This window comes from Natator depressus, chromosome 2 (genome assembly GCF_965152275.1).
Source record: "Natator depressus isolate rNatDep1 chromosome 2, rNatDep2.hap1, whole genome shotgun sequence".
NCBI lineage: Eukaryota > Metazoa > Chordata > Testudines > Cheloniidae > Natator > Natator depressus.
This window is the reverse complement of record NC_134235.1, coordinates 197,271,352-197,291,586: the sequence shown is the minus strand read 5'-3', so window position 1 is coordinate 197,291,586 and position 20,235 is coordinate 197,271,352. Positions and strand designations below refer to the sequence as shown.

At 40.2% G+C, this 20,235-nt stretch overlaps 1 protein-coding gene across 1 annotated transcript in view; it reads left to right on the top strand.

Moving 5' to 3' along the window:
- The window catches only part of KCNH8 (potassium voltage-gated channel subfamily H member 8), a 382,295-nt gene that overhangs the window by 357,078 nt on the left and 4,982 nt on the right, over positions 1–20,235 (top strand). Inside the window, exons 12-15 of the mRNA XM_074945675.1 lie at positions 1,439–1,477; positions 3,311–3,669; positions 7,815–7,921; positions 8,977–9,053. Of these exons, the coding sequence (XP_074801776.1) occupies positions 1,439–1,477; positions 3,311–3,669; positions 7,815–7,921; positions 8,977–9,053 (582 nt within the window). The remainder of the gene's footprint in view (positions 1–1,438; positions 1,478–3,310; positions 3,670–7,814; positions 7,922–8,976; positions 9,054–20,235) is intronic.

Genomic DNA, 20,235 nt, shown 5'->3' with positions numbered 1-20,235 from the left:
TTAATTAATATTATATCAATATATATTTAACACTTATACTGCAGTGGTGTCTAGAGGCCCCAAAGTGCTAGGCACTATACACACCTATATTAAATGAATCTAATTAATACCAGGTGTGTCTGGATGCAGGTGTGCATGCAAGTCAGGCCTTTAGTATCACATTAAACTGATCTTTTATAAACTGTAGTATTTAGCACACTGAATGTTTCTATTGCTCCAAACTATCTAGGGCCCAGGTGCCGAGTTCCTTCCACTGACATTGATTACAATCAGAGCTGAACGGGCTTGACATCAGAGCTTTTACTGCTTAGACAAAATTAAACATTGGGGAAGCATACATTTGTGTGGCAATAATATGACTTCATTTTTATGAGTAATTACAGAACTATTCACCTAATAGCCTTATAAACTGCAAGAGCTCTTGCAAAACAACCAAAGATTTTAAAAAATGGGTTACCAAAATTAATCTGCTGAAATAAAATATTCAAAAGCACTTAAGTTATTTATGCTCTGAAGATCCCTTTACTTTCAGTGTGACTTAGGCTCCTAAGTTACTTTTGAATTGGTGACTTAGGCCCAAATCCTCTATTTAGGTGCTTAAATCCCATTGAAGTCAAATAATTTTGAGGATCTGGGCTTGAGGGCTAGATTTACAAAGATTAAAAGTAAATGGGACTTAGGTGCCTACCTCACGTAGGCACTTCTGTAAATCCTACTAGCCTCCTATCTGCATTTTTAGACACAGTAAATACCTTTGTAAATGTGGCCCTTAAACTTTGAAAATGTTACCAAGAGTTTGTATGTAGACATCTACGTAAATAGTATAATTTTTCAGAAGTGCTGAGCATCTCTCAGATCCCTCTGATTTCGAAGGGAGATGCTGGGTAGTCAGCACTTTTGAAAATCAGGACACTTATTTTGGAGCCTAAAGGGGAGATTTTCAAAGGCACAGATGGTAGTTTGACTTTCTGTGGGAGTTAGGAGCCTAACTTTAGGGATCCATTTTTGAAAATTGTTGGCCTACCTGTCACTGTTCTAGATTCCTACATTATTTAAGGACTGATCATACAACGAACTCTGTGCCTACATGGAGACCTATCAAAGTCATTGGAGCTCCCTGTACAGAGATCCATCCATATATGTCCAGTGCAGGTTCATGTCCCTAGTCTTGTTTTACTTTGGAGTAAAATGTTAATTTTACAGGAACTCCCTATTTCTTTAAAATGGAAGGTACGTTTTCTGGTCAACAACTTGGTCCTGACAGAGTCTATTTCAAAGATGTTTCACTATCAGTGGCCTTTTGAATTTAATTTGTGGAATATACATTTGTTTTATTATGAGATTTCCTTGCTGTTCCATCATATAAAATTGCCCTTGGAAGTCAAAACTGTGCAGATTCACTTATTTTCTGCTACTACTACATTTTTTCCCTCCTTAGGTAATATCAAGATTATCAAACAAGTCTACGCCATCTCAGGTATGATTGTCTGCTTTTAAATATGATGAGCTTAACTCTGAAACGTAAGTGCCTAGGACCTGATCCAAAGCCCTTTTAAGTCAATGGAAAGGCTCCCACTGACGTCGGTGGGTTTTGAATCAGGCCCTTAAATAGGATCCTGCATTTGAATGCTGAAAACTGCTGTTAGGTGTACGTTATAAATGACAATTTTCTATGCCTAAATGCTCAGGCATCTTAGCATCCAGATGCTGGATTTGGATGTTCTATTAATGCATATTCATTTTAAAGCTGATCCTGGAATGTTTACTCAACCCAAATGATAGACATGGAAAGTTCAATTTACATAAAGTTCTTTCTCATATCAGAGTTCTGTATAGTTTGCTCATCAGACTTCTATATAGCAGGGAGGCCATTATTATCTTCTTGACAGACAGGCCTTTGCTATTACATTTTATATTCTTGACTTTTTAGACATATCAGATTGAAAAGATCTGGCTCAGTGTATCTGCATTAACAATAATAATTGTATAATGTTTACTCAGTAAACTGATAGTACAAGTAGAATAGCAAAATTAAACTCCTGCTTCAAAATATGAGGACAAGGAGTGATGGGCAAATCTCAAAAGATTGTTCACCCAAAATTTGTATCTTTACCCAAACTATCCAAACTGATATGATTGTGGACAATTGGACTGGAAATCTCTTCAGAACAGACTCCCACGTTTTCAATCACGCTGAAAATGCTCCAGAAAAGGTTTCTTTTGGGCTCAGTTGAATTTGGCTGTCCCATTTATTTGAGATGTGTGGAGTTTGTAAGAATGACTTAGGACCTGATTCTGCTACTCATAGTGATAATACCTTGCCTCACAAGTTGTAGCGTGGGACTAAATGGGACTACTTGTGAGCAAGGCCCTGACCCGGAAATAAGCTCCATGTGGGCAGACCTCTGCAACTCACTGCACTGGTATTTTGTTTCCAAGAAATAATAATAATAATAAATTAATATTGCATAACTCTTATATAGCCATTTTCATTAGCAGATATTAAAGTGATTTACAAAGGCATACCATTATTCCTATTTTACAATTGGGGAACAGAGACATGATTTGCCCAAGGTCACCCAGCAGTAGAGTGGCAGGTCTTAGAAGTCTATTAGGCCCCTCTGCCTCCTAAAATAAGCACCTACAGACCATCCTACAATCTGTATTCTTTAATAAATTCATTTCTATATTTTGATGAGTTAGTTCTTCAGAAGGTAATCCTGTTACACTGTTTTGCATTAATAGGGCTTTGTGGGAGGTCAGGGGTCTGGCTATAAGGTAGTAAGATCAGAGTGTAAGGTCCCACTCAGTGTGACTAAGAGGAGGAACCAGGATGCATTCAGGTCCTAAGTGAACTGTATCACTCCTTATAACTGACTGTACTGGCCATATACTGGACTGTGGGTATATACGTTACTTACTTAAAACTCATTCCTTAACGCATCAACAGTCTGACAGCATTAACTTCAGAAGAACTAACTCCTCAAAAGACAGAGAGAAACCTATTAAAGTATATGTACTCTGGGTGGCTTGTAAGAACTAAAGTCAAGCAACATTTCTCAGTAACAAAATATATTTGCAGTGAGTTCACTGGCTATGTTCCTAGAGGGCTTTTCTATATTTACGTGAGGGTCTAAAGAGAGAGAGCAAGATAAACAACAGGTGGGTCCCAAAATAACATTTGTTCTAATGAAAAATAAAAGCTCTAAAGGATTTGGTTTTATTCAAGTAAGAACATCAGAGCAAATCACTTGTCCCTGCAGTGCTGGGCTTTGAAGTTTATATTAATATGAATTATCCACTATTTTAGACAGAGCCCAAGGGAAATGGCAGCATAAACAAGAGACTCCCATCAATTGTGGAAGACGAAGAAGACGAGGATGAAGGAGAAGAAGAGGAGAATTCTGTCCTTTCTCCAATCCACACTAGGAGCACAACCTCATCCCAAGAGAAGAAGGCTGGAAGCAATAAAAGCTATCTAGGGATAAACTTGAAACAGTTGGCCTCAGGAACGGTGCCCTTTCACTCCCCTATCCGAGTTTGCAGTTCAAACCCTGCAAGAACCAGACATGAAACTGAACTCCACTACTACTCCAGAAAGAGAGAGAAAAACCTAAAACTGCACCTTTCAACACTGAACACCATTGGTCCCCCTGACCTCAGCCCAAGGTAATAGCTCTAAACATTTATCTTTATTTATTCCCCATCACATAAGTCTGCTTTTAAGTATCAGGTCATGAATTTTTTTCTTAATGCTGTAAAATTCTTGTTTTTCTTTAATGTTAGCATCCAACCTTCCTGGAGTCTTCCTATCCCAGCCATCCTGCATGAACAGGGGGAATCCTTTATTAACAAGAACTCAATGTTATTAAGCTCCTGGCAGGGGAAATTTTAGGACTTCAGGGCTGTATTACAAGATAAAGATGATGATACAACAGTGGAAGTTACATGTGCTCAGCATATATGAAAATGAGATGAAATATTTAGATGAGGAGCTACTGATTTCAGTGCCTAACTTGAGGCACCCAGATTTTAAATGTTGGCCTTAACCCCTCTATGCATCAATATACCCTCTGTAGAACAAGTATGAAAATACATACCTTGCAGGGGCACTATGAGGCTTAATTTTGTAAACCATTTTGAGTCCCTCAGAGGAAAGGCTATATCCAGAGTGATCACTGTCAGTGCATAGCCGCGTATACACAAAGTGACTGGAGTAGGTTATAGTTTACAGTTTTTGAAAAGTGACAGATTGTATAATGGCAACCTGGCTTTACATGTTGGATGAGAAGTAACTATGAAGTTTTTAAGATCAGCTTTTCTCTAAAAATGTGTGGCGTAAACAAAATACATGATGGTGTGTGGTTGTATAAAAGTATGATTAGCACAAGTGTGGAATGACCTCATTAATGGCAACGCTGCTTATGTAGGTTATTCAGAAATCATAAGCTTTTATTAGCAAAAACTATAGCCTTGAGGACAGATCCTCAGCTCATGTAAGTCACCATAGGGAGCTGTACCAGTTGAGGATTTGGCCCTTCATATGTCTTGGTTTGGGTGTTTTAATTCACATCCTCCAACAGTTTTGAAGTATTGTATATTTTCAAAAGTTTTCTCTGTTCACTAGTGATAGACAAGCTAACGTAAAAATCTCTTTCTCCTCTCAGGGTTATGGTAGTGGTAAAGTAAACATGAAAACCACCGACTCAGCATCACAAATATACAATAGGTCTAGCTGGATCAAAATTTATTTAGGAAATCATGCAATAAACTCAGTATAGCCAAAATTCACATAGTTAAATGCAGCAAACCAACCCCTTGTGTTGTTAGTATATCTGTGGAAGCATATGATAGGTCAGCTTCAGCGTTAGAAAAAGTCTTTCATCTCTACGGTAGGTCACACATTTGATTTGGTTCAAGTAAGTTATGACTGAAAGTCATTACCATTTGATGGCCTGTGGAAAATGAGTAGTAGTTCAGTAAATCCTTGGTTCATGGTGCCTATTAAAAATTGTCCATTACAATCAGACATGGCTAGATACTGGCCTCCAATTTTGTGGGAGCAAACTGCAGGTGCATTGTTACACACTATTATTTCCATACATACTTTTGCGTATGCAAAATTAGAGTCCTGTTTATAGTTAGGCTGGAAATGTAGCCCATAACATACATGATTTGAGACTTCTTATCCTGCCAGCCAAAATCCCTTTCTCTGTTATTTGCCAACTACATTTGCAATATCAGAACATGTTGAACAAAATAAAAAGGAAAGTCAGAAACCTGGAGCAAGTGTTTTTTCCAGTTAGCACTAAAATGCAAATAGGACCCTAACCAATGGCTAAATGTTGGCCTCCTTTTGGGCAGGAGTGTAAGAATGAGGGGGAGATGTGCAAGAAACCACCTCAACTTGTGATCCCTCTAGAAGGAGCAGCCACAGTGTTGCTGAGGAAATGTATGCCGTCCTCTCTCCCAGCATTCTGCATTGATATTATCCACCTGAAGAAAGGCAGAATGAGGGCAGGGCCATGACCCCAACCTGCCAGGGTGGCTCCAGTGTGCATTTTCAAGGAATCCCTAAGGGAAATTCTGCTGGACCAACCAGAATTCCAGCTGGGGACTGCAGCTGTATCTCCAGTGCAGACCTCTGCAGCCCTGAGACTACAGTAGTGGCCATATTACAGATTAGAGGAAAGGGGTACAATTCCCCTTTACCTCAAACAGATGATCAAGCACGCCACCTGAGTAGTTAGGCAGTGCACATGTTTCAGACTTTGGGCCATAGTCATATCATTTTGTGGAGAATAAACACTTCCGTGTCAGATGGCTCCACTGTATAGATAATTGAGGTAGTGTTATGTATTTTTCCCCTGTAAATCAATATCAGTATTTTTTGAACATAGGGCAATAGCCTCGGCTAATGTTAACTGGTATAGCTCTATTGACTTCAATGGAGCTAGGTAGATTTACTCTACATGAGAGTTTTACCCATAGTCTGTGAATTGTGTTTCCTTATGTGTTTGCACAGCACCTAGCAAAATTAGCGCCCCAACCCAGACTGGAACCGAAGGGCACTACTGCAATAGTGTTAATATGTATTAATAATAATCAAATAACTCTCCTCGGTCCTGCAACCTATTAAATAGGTGTCCAACCCATAGGAAGCCACCTATGCTGACCTCAGCTGGGGGCACATCTTGGCAACCTCCAGACACAGGGAATGTGGTCCCCAGAGGAGGTGCGGTTACACATAAACGTCAAAGAGCTCTGAGCAGTCCGGCTGCCATGTGGAGTCTTCTTACCCCACCTGTCAGGCAACAGAGCCTCGATGTTCTACATCAACCAGCAATGGGGAGCGTGCTCGTCAGCTCTCTGTCAGGAGGCACTCCGTCTGTGGGATTTCTGCATCAGCCACAAAATCCACCTGGAATCTTTTCACCTTCCCGGCATCAGGAATATGCTGGCAGACCAGCTCAGCAGGGACTTCTCCTCTCACCACAAGTGGTTGCTCCATACAGAGGTAGCCTGCATGAACTTCCAAAGGTGGGGAACTCCCCAAGTGGACTGTTCACTACCAGACAGAACAGGAACTGCCACCGGTTTTGTTCTCGACAGGGTCTGAGCAAGGATTCCCTCTCCAATGCCTTCTCTCCTATTGTGGTCAGGGAGCCTGATTTACCTGTTCTCTTCGATTCAACTCATCAGCAGGGCCCTGGCAAAGATCAAGAGAGACAAGGCACAAGTTATCATGATCGCCCTGGCGTGGCCTTGCCAGCATTGGTTCGGCACACTCATGAGCCTGTCAGTGGCCCCTCCCTGGCCCGTGCCCAACCGACCGGACCTACTGTTGCAAGACCACGGTTGGCTCTCACACCCCAACCTCAGGTCCCTCCATCTCTTGGCATGGATGCTGCGCGGCTGAACCTGGAGGAGCAGACCTGTTTGGAGGAGTCGAACAGGTCCTCCTGGAAAGAAGGAATCCCTCAACTAGACTGACTTATGTGGCCAAGTGGACAAGGTTTTCCCACTGGGCGTCCGAACGGGGTATCTTTCCCTCGTGTTCCTCCATACAGGCTGTCCTGGACTACCTGCTCTATTTGAGGAACCAGGGCCGTGAACTCCTACCCATCTCCAGAGGTACTGCTTTGGAGTCACCTAATATGGAATGGACAAGAGCAAGCGCTCAAAGAAAAGACAGTTATCTTTTCCATAACTGGTGTTCTTCAAGATGTGTTGCTCATGTCTATTCCCCACTGTCGGAGTTTCCGGCAAGAAGGAATTTAGGGTGGGGGGGAGCCGGCGGTGCCCCTTATACCGCGCCATGCAGGCACCACTCCAGGAGGTGCCAGAGCCAGTCCCCTATGGATACTGCTGAGGGAAAAACTTCCAGCACTACTGCATGTGGCGAGCACACACACCTAATATGGAATGGACATGAGCAACACATCTCAAAGAATACCAGTTACGGGAAAGGTAACTGTCTTTTTCACTGATGGTCTTAACAGTTTATAATTATTACAAATGGCATAGGGAATGCAAGTAGACTAGACTAAAGGCCCTATCACAACCTGTAAAAGTAATGATAGTTTCAAAATGATCAGTTAAGACGAAGGGCCTGATTATCCTCTCCTTACTCAAGGTTTAAACAAGTGGCAACTCAGTTGGTCACACCTGTGTAATGGCCTTTATATTTCTCTAAGATCAGTGTTATTCAGAATTCACCATTGCTTAAGACGGTGCCTTTCAGTAATATTGATAATTACATTATGAAGTGTGAGGTCTATACACTCTATATTCAAATACAATGTTTTTAACAGGATTGTCGATGGGATTGAAGATGGAAACCATAATGAGGGAAGCCAGACTTTTGACTTTGGCTCTGATCAACTCAGGCAGGAATCCCGGGTATCTCCTACAATTGTGGGTAAGTGCTATATCTAGCCACTCATTGTAGTAGACACTTTGATGACTTGCCTTTTGTGCATCTATACTTGCATGATTCTTAATAAAATAAACCTTTGAGTTACATGAATGGGTTTAACATGCTAAACTTAGTGTCATTTGCATTGACCAGAAATCATGACAGAAAGGTACAACTGAATACCATCAGTGTGTCTGGGCCAGTTGTCCTGCTCCTTCCTATTACAAGTCAAGATAAATGGCTTGTCAAGAGTTTGATTTCCCACTACATTTTTACTAATAGAAAGGGCTGATTCTATGAGGAGCTGAGTGCCCTCAACTCCGTTAAACCTGCTGAACACAACACACTTCAAGATTGGGTCCCACAGGGACATACCTGGAAAAATAATTTAAGAAGAAACATACTGGAACTTTGCTGCTATTTTACTATTAACCCTTGGCTTTTTAGGGAGTTAAGAGTGTGTCAGAAATGAACAGGGTGAAAGCCGTGAGTAGCATGAAATGCTGGGCAGTCTTCTGAAAGGACTAATGAAATAAAGCAGCAGGCAGGAACACAAATATAAGAGCCCAGCCATTACTGCAAAAGCAATGGGCTAGTGTTGAAATGTCATAACCAGTTGAACTCAAATGGTTTCCCATTTTCCCCTCCTAGATGAGGATACTGTTCCTACATAATTATGTATCTCTTGCCTAAATGCCACTGTGAAACTAATGCTTTTTGAAGGCAAAAACAACTGCATAATAGGGGTGTGGCAATTACATACATGATTTTTTTTAATTGCTGAATTAATAGATATAAAGCCTTGACAGAAGTTCTATGTCTTCTCACAGAGTAGGCAGACAGAGCAGTGCAATCTTCCCACAATACCTCATTTACATCCTTACTATACATTTTTACATTGACCATAGAAAGCTATTAAATGCTAATTTCATTTGCTCCCAAGCAAACCTGGGGTCAGATTTCAAGCAGAGAACAAGTGAAAGAGTCACCTTACTAACTCCCTAAACCACCTGATAATGTATTTCTATAATTTACATATATGCATGGATTATTTACAGACTCTGAAGTTGGTGCTGCAGTGCTAGTTATCAAAGCAGAAGAAACCAAACAACAGATCAGCAGGCTTAACCATGAGGTACGGAGATTTGTTTTATTCTGATTAACAACACTTTGATTAACAATAACATGAGAAGAGATGGGCAAAACCCATGATGTTTGGGAATTTCACAAAATTTTGAATTTGCTAAATTAGGAAGAGGTTCCCAAACCATCTTACCTGTAATTTAAATGCATTGTTTAATTCCTTTCAAGAGTAATTCAAACAAACAAACATACTTTATCTGGTCTGTGCTATGTATTAGAGTTAGGCTTCTATCACCAGGAAGCAGCCTCTATATGGTGTGTGTGTGTGTGTGTGTGTGTGTGTGTTATATATATATATATAACACACACACACACACACACACACACACGGATTTTTTCCATAATAGCGCTCTCCCTTCCCATGCTTCTTTTGTTTGTGTCTCTGTTTCACTATGCATACTGTTATTACACGCATCTCTATGCTTTTTTTTTTTTTACAACTTCTTTGAGCAAAATGCAAATCTAGTAATATTTAAATTCATATAAAAATGTAACCCATATTATCTGAGTAGATTCAAAATTAGGCAGGAAGCGTTTGCCCATCCCTGCTCAAGCCATTAGTACTGTGGAATGTAGGAATTATATAACATTTTGCTTTTTCAGATTATGACTTCGTTTTAAAGAAAGTAGTTCCTTATATCTGCGTGGCTTCCACCTATTCTGAATGCTCCACTAATACTGATATGTCATCACTTGGTTATAGGGAAAAATGAAAAGCATTAGAAAAATGATTCCCAGCAGGTATATGATACTGTGTCTTCACTGTGGTGTTTTTAAAAATTCATGTCCATTATGTTTTCAGTCAAATAAAGTACTTCAGGTCATATGATGGAGGCATCAGTAGCAATTCCACGGTTAAAGTTGCACTGAGATTTGCACTTAAAGCAAGACTGTTTTACAATGAAATGGTTGCTTTTAGTTTCCCATTTACAGTTGAATTTTCTGTAATATCTTTTTTTCTGAAAGTTGTTATAACATTTGGTAAAAGGAAACATTTAAGAATGAGCCCTTTTTTTAAATTTGGCCATAAACTGTGCCTTTATCTCTTTTTTCTCTCTCTCTCTGACTAACCAACCACTGTCACCACACATGGTAAATTTCTCTCTCTGACCCCACCCCTCCAATCTCACTGATTGGCCACTTCTCAAATTTTCAGGCTTAAACCTCATATCCAGCTCAGCTGAATTCAGTTTAGGATCAGCAAAAGGGGACAAAAGGGGCTTTGTACACCTTTATTGCCACCCCTAGGCCCCGTTTTGGGACTGGCTGGATGCAGTTATGATGGAGATCTACATTTAAGCAGCTTCAGGAAAATGACTAGATATTCCACAACTGGGACTGTGAAGAGGGGCCTAGAAGCAGTTGAGTTCCAAATGTGCCTTACAAGTTCTTAGAGCCTCCTCCATAAACAGACTGGAGAATCCCATGGCTTGAGACAAGGCTGGCATGACCATCACTGGTCAGAGCTTTCTAGAAAGCTTGATGCAGAGAGCTCATACGTATCCCAAGAGTGAGCATATATACTGACAATACTCGAAGGAGAAATGTCGCTTACTAGCATATTAGCGATGCGTTTGAAACTTTACCATAGCAGAAGTTAAGAAAGTAGTATTGACTCATTCGTTAACCTTGAGGAGCACAGATATTTTTCAGATCTGAGGCTATAAATAAGTATTGTATGATTATCATCAACAAGCAATTGAAAATATAGTACTATGTCAAGAACCTTTCAAGCAGAAACCTAGTGGAATAAACAAACATTTTATCTGCAGTGGCTTTGTGCTTATTGCTTTTCCAGTGTAGTTATAGAAATCTTTTAGCACTAGGATACATTTAAACAGTAGAAAAGATATTTTTTCTAACACAAAATTAGTTTTCCCTGTTAGCACCGTGCAAAAAAAAAAAAAAAAAAAAACCCCCAACAGTTTTGGTGCTGATCCTCTTCTCGCACTGCTGTGAAAAGGGAGTGAGTCCCTTAGAGTCAATGGGGTTACAGAGTGGGGAGAGAATTGTAACTAACCAAGGAATCCTTTACGCCTAATCCAGTTTCTAATTCTATATTAATTATTAAAATACAGATTAAATAAGTCTCCCAAATGGTCTAAAGTAAATAGGATGAAATTCAATAAAGACAAATGCAAAGTACTTCATTTAGGAAGGGACAATCAGTTGCACACACAAAAAATGGGAAATGACTGCCTAGGAAGGAGTACTGCGGAAAGGGATCTGGGGGTCATAATGGACCATAAGCTGAATATGAGTCAACAGTGTAACACTGTTGCAAAAAAAGCGAATGTCATTCTGGGATGTATTAGCAGGAGTATTTTAAGTAAGACACGAGAAGTAATTCTTCCGCTCTATTCCGCGCTGATTAGGCCTCAACGGGAGTACTGTGTCCAGTTCTGGATGCCACATTTTAGGAAAGATATGGACAAATTGGAGAAAGTCCAGAGACAAGCAACAAAAATTATTAAAAGTCTAGAAAACATGACCTATGAGGGAAGATTGAAAAACTTGGGTTTGTTTAGTCTGGAAAAAAGACTGAGATAACATAAGTTTTCAAGTATGTAAAAGGTTGTTACAGGAAGAGGGAGAAAAATTGTTCTCCTTAAACTCTGAGGATAGGACAAGAAGCGATTGCACCAAGGAAGGTTTAGGTTGGACATTAGGAAAAACTTTCTAACTGTCAGGGTGTTTAAGCACTGAAATAACTTGCCTAGGGAGATTGTGGAATCTCCATCATTGCAGATTTTTAAAGGCAGGTTAAACAAACACCTGTCAAGAATGGTCTAGATAATACTTAGTCCTACCATGAGTGCAGGTGACTGGACTTGATGACCACTTGAGGTCCCTTCCAGTTCTATGTTTCAAAGATGTTGTTGCCCATAGCAATACCCTGTGCCATGATCCTGTCAGAACTCACCATTTCTGCACATCAGTAAGAGACCTTTTAAGGTGTTGCAGCAGTGTTCCAGGTGATTCAGAAAGTCGAGGAATTCTTTCCTTTCAGTCACTACTGAACTAATGACATCATGTCGTCAAGGGACAATCTATGACTACCGGTGCCCGCTTTGGGAAGAGATGTAAAACCAAGGATCTGAACGTATTTCTTTAAAAAGTGACATAGGATCTGTCAGAGAAGGGATGTTAAAACCACTGTAGCCAAATTCCGGCTTAGTTCATTATATTCTGCCTCTCCAGTTCATTTTAATTGGATTTGGAATTCTTCTTCACTTCCTGTCCTGTTGTGCAGTGCTCTTACATCTTTGTTTATTATTGGAGATGACTGAATTTGAATGATAACTGTTTGTTACAAATATATGTACTACTATCGATTTGATTTTACTACGGATGAAAGGCACAAATCAATAAATTGAGTGTGACCTTGCATTAACTTAATTTTTTTAATATATCTATACACACAAAAATATATTTAATACAAACATTTTACATGTAGAAAAATAAATTTGTTAATGCAAGGTCATTCTCATCACTTATCGAAGAGCTGCTCAGACAGCAGTAGAAAGGCAGAATTAAGAGAAACCTAGAAAACTGCAGGAGGAAGAGACAGTGATGTGGGAGGAATGGTCTAAAAGCTGGGTAGAGGAAAAGCTTTTTAGTAGAGAAAAGTTAGATACACAAAGTAGCCAAAAAAGGCAAATTAGTATGGATAGAAAATGTCCTGGAGCTAGTAGCAAGGTTAGAAAAAACTGTGAATTTGGAAAAATAGACAGGAAAAAAAAGGAAAAAGCACTAAAAACTTTGAGATGAAACTTGATAGTTATTAAAAATAACTACAGGCAAGGGGCACAGAGATAGAAAGCAATCTGTGGTAATAAAAGAGCAGGTTTATCGTTTAATCTATTTTGCAAATAAATGCCAAAATTCATATTATAATTTTACTTCAGTATTTTGAAAACATGATCATTGTCTCAAGTCTCCTGTAATCCAGTTATACCCTAGCTGGACATGCTAAGAACACAGAGACAGTCTAGTATCTGGTTTCAGAGTAGCGGCCGTGTTCATCTGTATCCACAAAAAGAAAAGGAGTACTAGTGGCACCTTAGAGACTAACAAATTTATTTGAGCATAAGCTTTCGTGAGCTACAGCTGTAGCTCATGAAGGCTTATGCTCAGATAAATTTGTTAGTCTCTAAGGTGCCACAAGTACTCCTAGTCTAGTATCTGTTTCTTCTCTAGGGTCCCCACCTTGCAGAGCCATGCATAATTTTATTCACATGGGTAATCCCATTGACTCAATGTTGCAAAGATTTATGCACATAGTTAAATTTTGGAACCAAATGAAAGACATTAAAAAACAAAGTAAGTATATAACCAACAGCTACTGTAGATATTAACATTAACAATGAAGATGAAGGTTTCCTAATACAGTCAAGAAAATATTACAGCACCATTCTTCATTCTTTGCTTCCCAACATCATACGTATGTAGTAGGGGTGTTTTTTTCTGAGCAGCTACCTAAGAAAAAACTGTTCTGTGCCCAAATTGATCAAAGTACCTAAGAACAAGCCTAACTTTTATGCCTGTGAGCAGGCAGACTGAAGTCAACAAGATTGACCACATGCTTAAAATTATGCACATACTTAAGAACCTTGTTGAATACTGCATAAGAGAATATTTTAAGGTGGCACAATTTAGATTTAGTTAAGCAGGTAATGTTCTGAGACGTATATATTCACTAACAGTAGATCCTTGCTATAACGCCCTTTGCAGTAGTGAACCTTGGGCTATAGCAAATGTGGTCCCTGGATTCCACCTCTAGCCCTGCGCACTGTGGTGGGGGGCTGAGAGTTCCTTCGGCCCCAGGACTACAAGGGTTTGGGGGACTTGACAGCTCCTCTAGCCTGGGGCCATGGCGGGAGGCTGACAGGTCCTCCATCCCCAGGGCCACCACTGGGGCAGAGACGCTCACCGCTCATTGAGCTGGTTTTATTATGTCAATGGGAGAGCTCTCTCCCCTGTCAACATAACACGGCTACATGAGCGCTCTTACAGTGGCACAGCTCTATTGGTACAGATGTGCCACTGTAAGCTTTAGTGTAGACATGGCCTAAGGCAGGGTGACAACTCCCTTCTGCTGAATGGGCCATCACTGAGACGTATGATTTCATGATGACTAAATTTTACTCCAAGTCCATAAAGCATCCTTTCATCATAAATACATGATTCCTTAAATGTTACACATACATATATCTCAGTGATTATGAATCCTGACAAGTTACATGCTTTCTTTTGAAACCATAACAGGGTTCAAAAAAGAACTAGATAAATTCATGGGGGATAGGTCCATCAATGGCTATTAGCCAGGATGGGCAGGAATGGTGTCCTTAGCCTCTGTTTGCCAGAAGCTGGGAATGGGCAACAGGGGATGGATCACTTGATGATTATCTGTTCTGTTCAATCCCTCTGGGGCACCTGGCATTGGCCACTGTCGGAAGACAGGATACTGGGCTAGATGGACCTTTGGTCTGACCCAGTAGGGCCATTCTTATGTACCTTCCATGTTAAAATATCCTGTAAGACATGTGTCTGGTGTTGTGAGTTTGTCAGGTCTGAGGTGAAAGTAGTTTGCAAAGAACAGAGGACCCTTTGGCAAGGCACCTACATATCGTAACACTTCACCCCAATTAAAATAAATATATATATATATATATATACACACACACACACACACACACTGCTGCTGGCTACCAGTGACCCTTTACCATCAGCATAAAATATGTATTTTTGCATCAAGATCAAAAGTAAGTCAGCAACTAAGAAAATAACTGCTTTTATAGAAGGTAATTGCATTACAACAGTTCACTAGTGATCTTAAACTACTCTTACTTTTTGTATGAGGAATAGAGAAAAAAAATCCCTCATGCAAATGTTCACTACAGCCAGCTGTTAGTGAAGAAAAAAAGCAGTCGTACAGTGATAGATGAGTTCTATTTTTGTCTAGGTTACATGTTAGAAAGAGAATGGAAGTATTTTAATTTAGATTTCCACAAAATGAAACCCGCTTTAGCAGAATGGATAAAACTGGACCATACAGAGGTTAATTATTGCTTTTGTATGCCATTTATGTAGATCCTGCCGTTTTAATCTAAAGTACAAAAACTACTGAAAATCTACATTTAATGATCTTGCCCCATTTAAAATTTAAGGGCCTGATTATTTTATTTTATTAACACTTGGCCTTTTTATATTCATAATTTGTAGAAGAAAATACTTGCAGAAGTTTGTCATTTAGATGTCTCAGTACATGGTTCACAGGTGCAGATATTTAGATGCCAAATGACCTCAAGAATCTTGTATTTGTAACTGCAAGTGCAAAGAGTCAGGGCCTGCTGAAAACCAGGCCCCAAATGCCCACTTCAATTTACAAGAGATAGATACATCACCTCTTCTGTATGTCAAGTACCTAACCAATATCATCACTTCCATGCGCACACTTCTCTCACTGAACTGAAAGACAACTAAAGGACAATAACCAGGATGATGTGTTGCAGTCAAAAAAGTATTATCTATCTGCTTAAGGAGTACTTACTAGAAGTATTCCTAGCGGCTTTTAATTTTCAGTTTTCTTGCTATACAAGTTTAAAATATTCTAGCCAGTCATGCATTTTGAGTTCACATCATGAAAATACATTCACAGGACTATGTCACTGCTTTGTTTACTCTGGACATTGAATTAAGATTGTTCATTGCATCAGATGAATCATGTTTGGAGTTTAAAACAAACATGTTTACATCTGGCTGCAACATTATACATGTATCAATAAATAAATAATGGGGGGGAGAATGTACATTTTAAAACAAAACAAATGGATATCAGGCTGAAAAAATGCATATACTTGGTGTGTTAAATCAGGGATCGGCAACCTTTGGCATGTGGCTGGTCAGAGAAATCCGCTGGTGGGCTGGGATGGTTTGTTTACCTGCAGCATCCGCAGGTTCAGCTGATTGCAGCTCCCACTGGCCCCGGTTTGCCATTCCAGGCCAATGGGGGCTGCAGGAAGCAGCAGCCAGCACATCCCTCGGCCCGCACCGCTTCCCGCAGCCCCCATTGGCCGGGGACAGCGAACCGCGGCCAGTGGGAGCTGCAATAGGCTGAACCTGCAGATGCTGCAGGCAAATAAACCATCTGGGCCCGCCACCAGATTTTCCTGACAGGCCACATGCCAAAGGTTGCCGATCCCGGTGTTAAATCTTTGTAAATTGGAATGTTCTGACTGGAACCCATGAAGATAAAAATGGTAAACCAATACTTTGTTTCTAATTACTTCTGCAAGCAGTATGTACTGTACTGTGAACGTTCAATTTGTAGCTTGAAAACTCATCTGATTTAAAACAAAACCTCTTCAAAAAGCCAGACAACAGAAAAATTATTTAGCACCACGATAGACACCCAAATAGTTTAGTTTTGGCATCCCTTATCCTTGAATTAAAATGTTTTCTAAAACAAATTAGGATTTTTTAAATTAATAATGGGAATTATTCAATGCAAAAAAGTTACATGAATGCAATACTAAGTTTGCATAATTAAAGTCACAAAGTCAAGAAATACAAAACATTAAATTTTGTAGAGCATTAACTTTGCACATAATGGGACAGATTATCAGCGGGTGTAACATCGGCATAAATCTATTTGAAGTCTCAGAATCTCTCCTTGTGTTATGGTGTACATTTTACAACAGAAATATATTTTAACCAGCATAACAACAATAGAAATACTACTATTTATCTGAAGGACAGTCAAGTTCATAACAATTGTGGGGTTCATTAAACAACAAACCTGTGAATGAGACAGGAATAAAACTTTAATAAAACAAACTGGAGAGTGTGTCTGGTGAACTGCTGCACGCTGCCATGCAGTGTTCTCAACCCCCTGCCTCCAGGGCACATCTCCAAATTCCTAGGTACATTATACTGTCCCTTATGTGAAGGAGTCTCCCTAAATTATAATCTTTTATAAACATTTCTCTACAAAGTTAATGTTTTTATAACCTTAAATGCTGCATTTAAGTGATGCAACCACTTTTGGGGAATTTAATCATAAAACCCTAGGTTACTTAAATTTTTGTTTTGCCTTTAGTTTCCTTGGTTTTTAAACAAAAAAGGAAAAAACAGAGGTACTTGTGCTTAATAAATATTAGTATTTATATATATGAAGTTCACATCTCACTTATGAAAATGAAGTGTTTCTACCCTTGCTGCTGTTGGTCTGGAGATGGTTTTCTACCATTTCACATTTTGATAGGCATAGAGTACTGTCACAAAGACATTTGTTCTTTAACCGTAGCTTAGTATTTGCAGGATATTAGAGAATGCAACAAAAGTAGCAAACACTCTAAAATCTCAGCCCCTTTCCATGCTGATTTCCTTGTGAAGCCAGGCAGGGGAGATGTGGCAAAATCTGGACATGAGGGCCTGGATGCAACAGGAAAATGGGGTTCTTTTGCATCATGGAAGAGGATTCCTGGACTTCATGCAGAGAGTCCCCACAGGTGTTCACAGGGAAGTAAAGCCACAGGAGTGAGTCTAACTATAACTGGATCCGCAGGCCAGTCCCTCCGCACACAGTTCTCTCTTTTGAAAAAGTAGAAATACAGGAGAACAGCAGCAAATTTCCGCTATCAAATTTGCTTCAGAAAGAGAGAACGCAGTGATATGCAGATCTGAGTGGAATGAAGCCTGAGGGAGACAATTGGGCTAAGTGTGAGTTTGGCACTGAAGGGGGGGTGGGGGCACTCAATGGTGAGGGGAGTACAGCTATAAGGATAGTGTGGTTGGAAATGGCTCTGAACTGGCTGCCCCAATCCTCTGGCTCAGCACTGGTGGAGACCAGAGTGGAATAGAGGGACATAGGGACTATGAGAGTCCCCTTCCTGTCAGAGGAAGCTGATTGTACCTCATGCATCCATGAGTTGTAGGACATAGGGGTGAGACAGGCTATAGTGACAGGTGATTCATTCATTAAAACTGTCAATAGCTGGGTAAGTGTGAATGAGGTAGATCTCATGAGACATCTCGCCAAACCTTTAGGTAAGTCGGGGTGGAGTTCATGGTCACAGGACATGCTGGTAGCTAGCATAGGGAAGTGTAGGAAAGAGGTCCTGAAAGCTAAACTTAGAATAATGGGGAGGGGAGCATAAGTCCAGGACATCTCTAGTAGATTCCTCTGATGTGATCTGGCTCCATATGCAGAGCCAACTCTAGAGGGAAGCTCAAGCTCTCAGCTGTAGATGACAAGATGGTTGAGCAAGGAAAAGGGTGTTAAATTTATTAGAAACTGAAGAGCTTTGAGTGGGCTGGGGGGCAGGTGAAGCTGAGCCAAAAGAGATTAGCTCAACCTTAACCAAAGAGGAACAAGACCATTGCATGGAGATTTCAAGTTTCATGACTTATTTCATCTAAGAGCTGGCACAAAATTGCCAGATGAGGAGGAGCACACAGGTCATGTACAGACATTGGCTAGAGATGTCAGTGATGCAAAGGTCACTCTGTATTTGGTAGTAAAAGTTAGGATAGAAATTACAGCTGATCTTGAGGAGGGACAGATTGAGATCTTATAGGTACATTCTAGGAAAATACCTGCAAGTAATTAAAAACCATCAGGATTATGTTTTGGTAAACAGGGTGCTCATGAAAGGGCCAGACAGGCAGATAACCACTGAACAGGCATAGCAGAGGCAGGATCAATGACAGCATTCCCACACTGAACTGCCACTATGTTTTATTCTAAGTTGGAGTAGCCACTAGTTCTGTTTACACCTCATTCAACCATTGCCTTATCAGCTGAAACTACCAAAAGGGGAGACAATTAACACTACGTGCGGTTTTGTTTTTTGTGATGTACACACATCAACCATAAGAGGAAAAGAACTGAAATGAGATGACAGTTTCAGTTGGGCTACTCCATAGAACTGCATGGTGAAAGTCTTCCAAGAAAGGGAATTATCTTAGGTATTTGGATTTGTTCTGACTCAGAACAAAAAGCAAATATTTCAAAAATTTTCCAAAGGGAAATCCCCAGGGGCCCTGACTCAGAGACAGTCTGCCTGGCTAGCTGCCCTGGAGGCCCCAGTCTTGGAGCCAGTCCACTTAGTTTACTACCCTGGGACCATGGACCCTAGAAGCCAAGACTTGTGAGTGGGCAAGAAATGAGGCAAATTTCAAAATATTCTGTCAGAACCCAGCCTGGTTTCCAGAGACGACAGGGGCTGCATCTCTGGAACAGTGCCAGCCAACTTCTCTGCTTTGTCAAACGCTAAGCTAACTTCTTTATTTTCTTTGGTGTTCAGAAGGGAGGAATGGGAGACAGATGCTAGGGTGAGATATACATCTCACAAGGGTGATAAAATACTGAAGGGAAAATCAGAATTATACCAGAATATTTGATCAAGAAATTGGAAACTAACAAGACTCAAGGGCCAGACAGGAATGTACCCCAGTCCCCTCAAGGAAGTGCTAATAAAGACAGGGAGTTTTAGCAGAGAAATTTAAAACTTTAAAGCTTTACATTTCTCTGCTAAAAATTCCTCTCTAAAGTTTCAGAGTAGCAGCCGTATTAGTCTGTATTCGCAAAAAGAAAAGGAGTACTTGTGGCACCTTAAAGACTAACAAATTTATTTGAGCATAAGCTTTCGTGAGCTACAGCTCACTTCATCTCTCTAAGGACTTCCTTGACAGATCTGGGATACATTCCTGTCTTGCCCTTAAGTCTTGTCTGGTTTTCCAATCAAATCCACTCACGTGCTGTGTGTGTGTGAGAGAGAGAGAGAGAGAATGAGCAAGGGCATTACTCGTGAGCTAGAAAAGCTAATTTGGCTATTAACATTTAAAAGTGGTAGTAATAATCAGCTGTCATTTATAGAGCTGTTCAACAAAAGTGCATTTGAATTTTCCATAACAAAATGAATTCACTTGCTGTTGAAGTGCAGGGTCAAACAAGCACTTTAGGAAAAACTTTTTCACTAGGAGGGTGGTGAAACACTGGAATGCGTTACCTAGGGAGGTGGTAGAATCTCCTTCCTTAGAAGTTTTTAAGGTCAGGCTTGACAAAGCCCTGGCTGGGATGATTTAATTGGGGATTGGTCCTGCTTTGAGCAGGGGGTTGGACTAGATGACCTTCTGGGGTCCCTTCCAACCCTGATATTCTATGATTC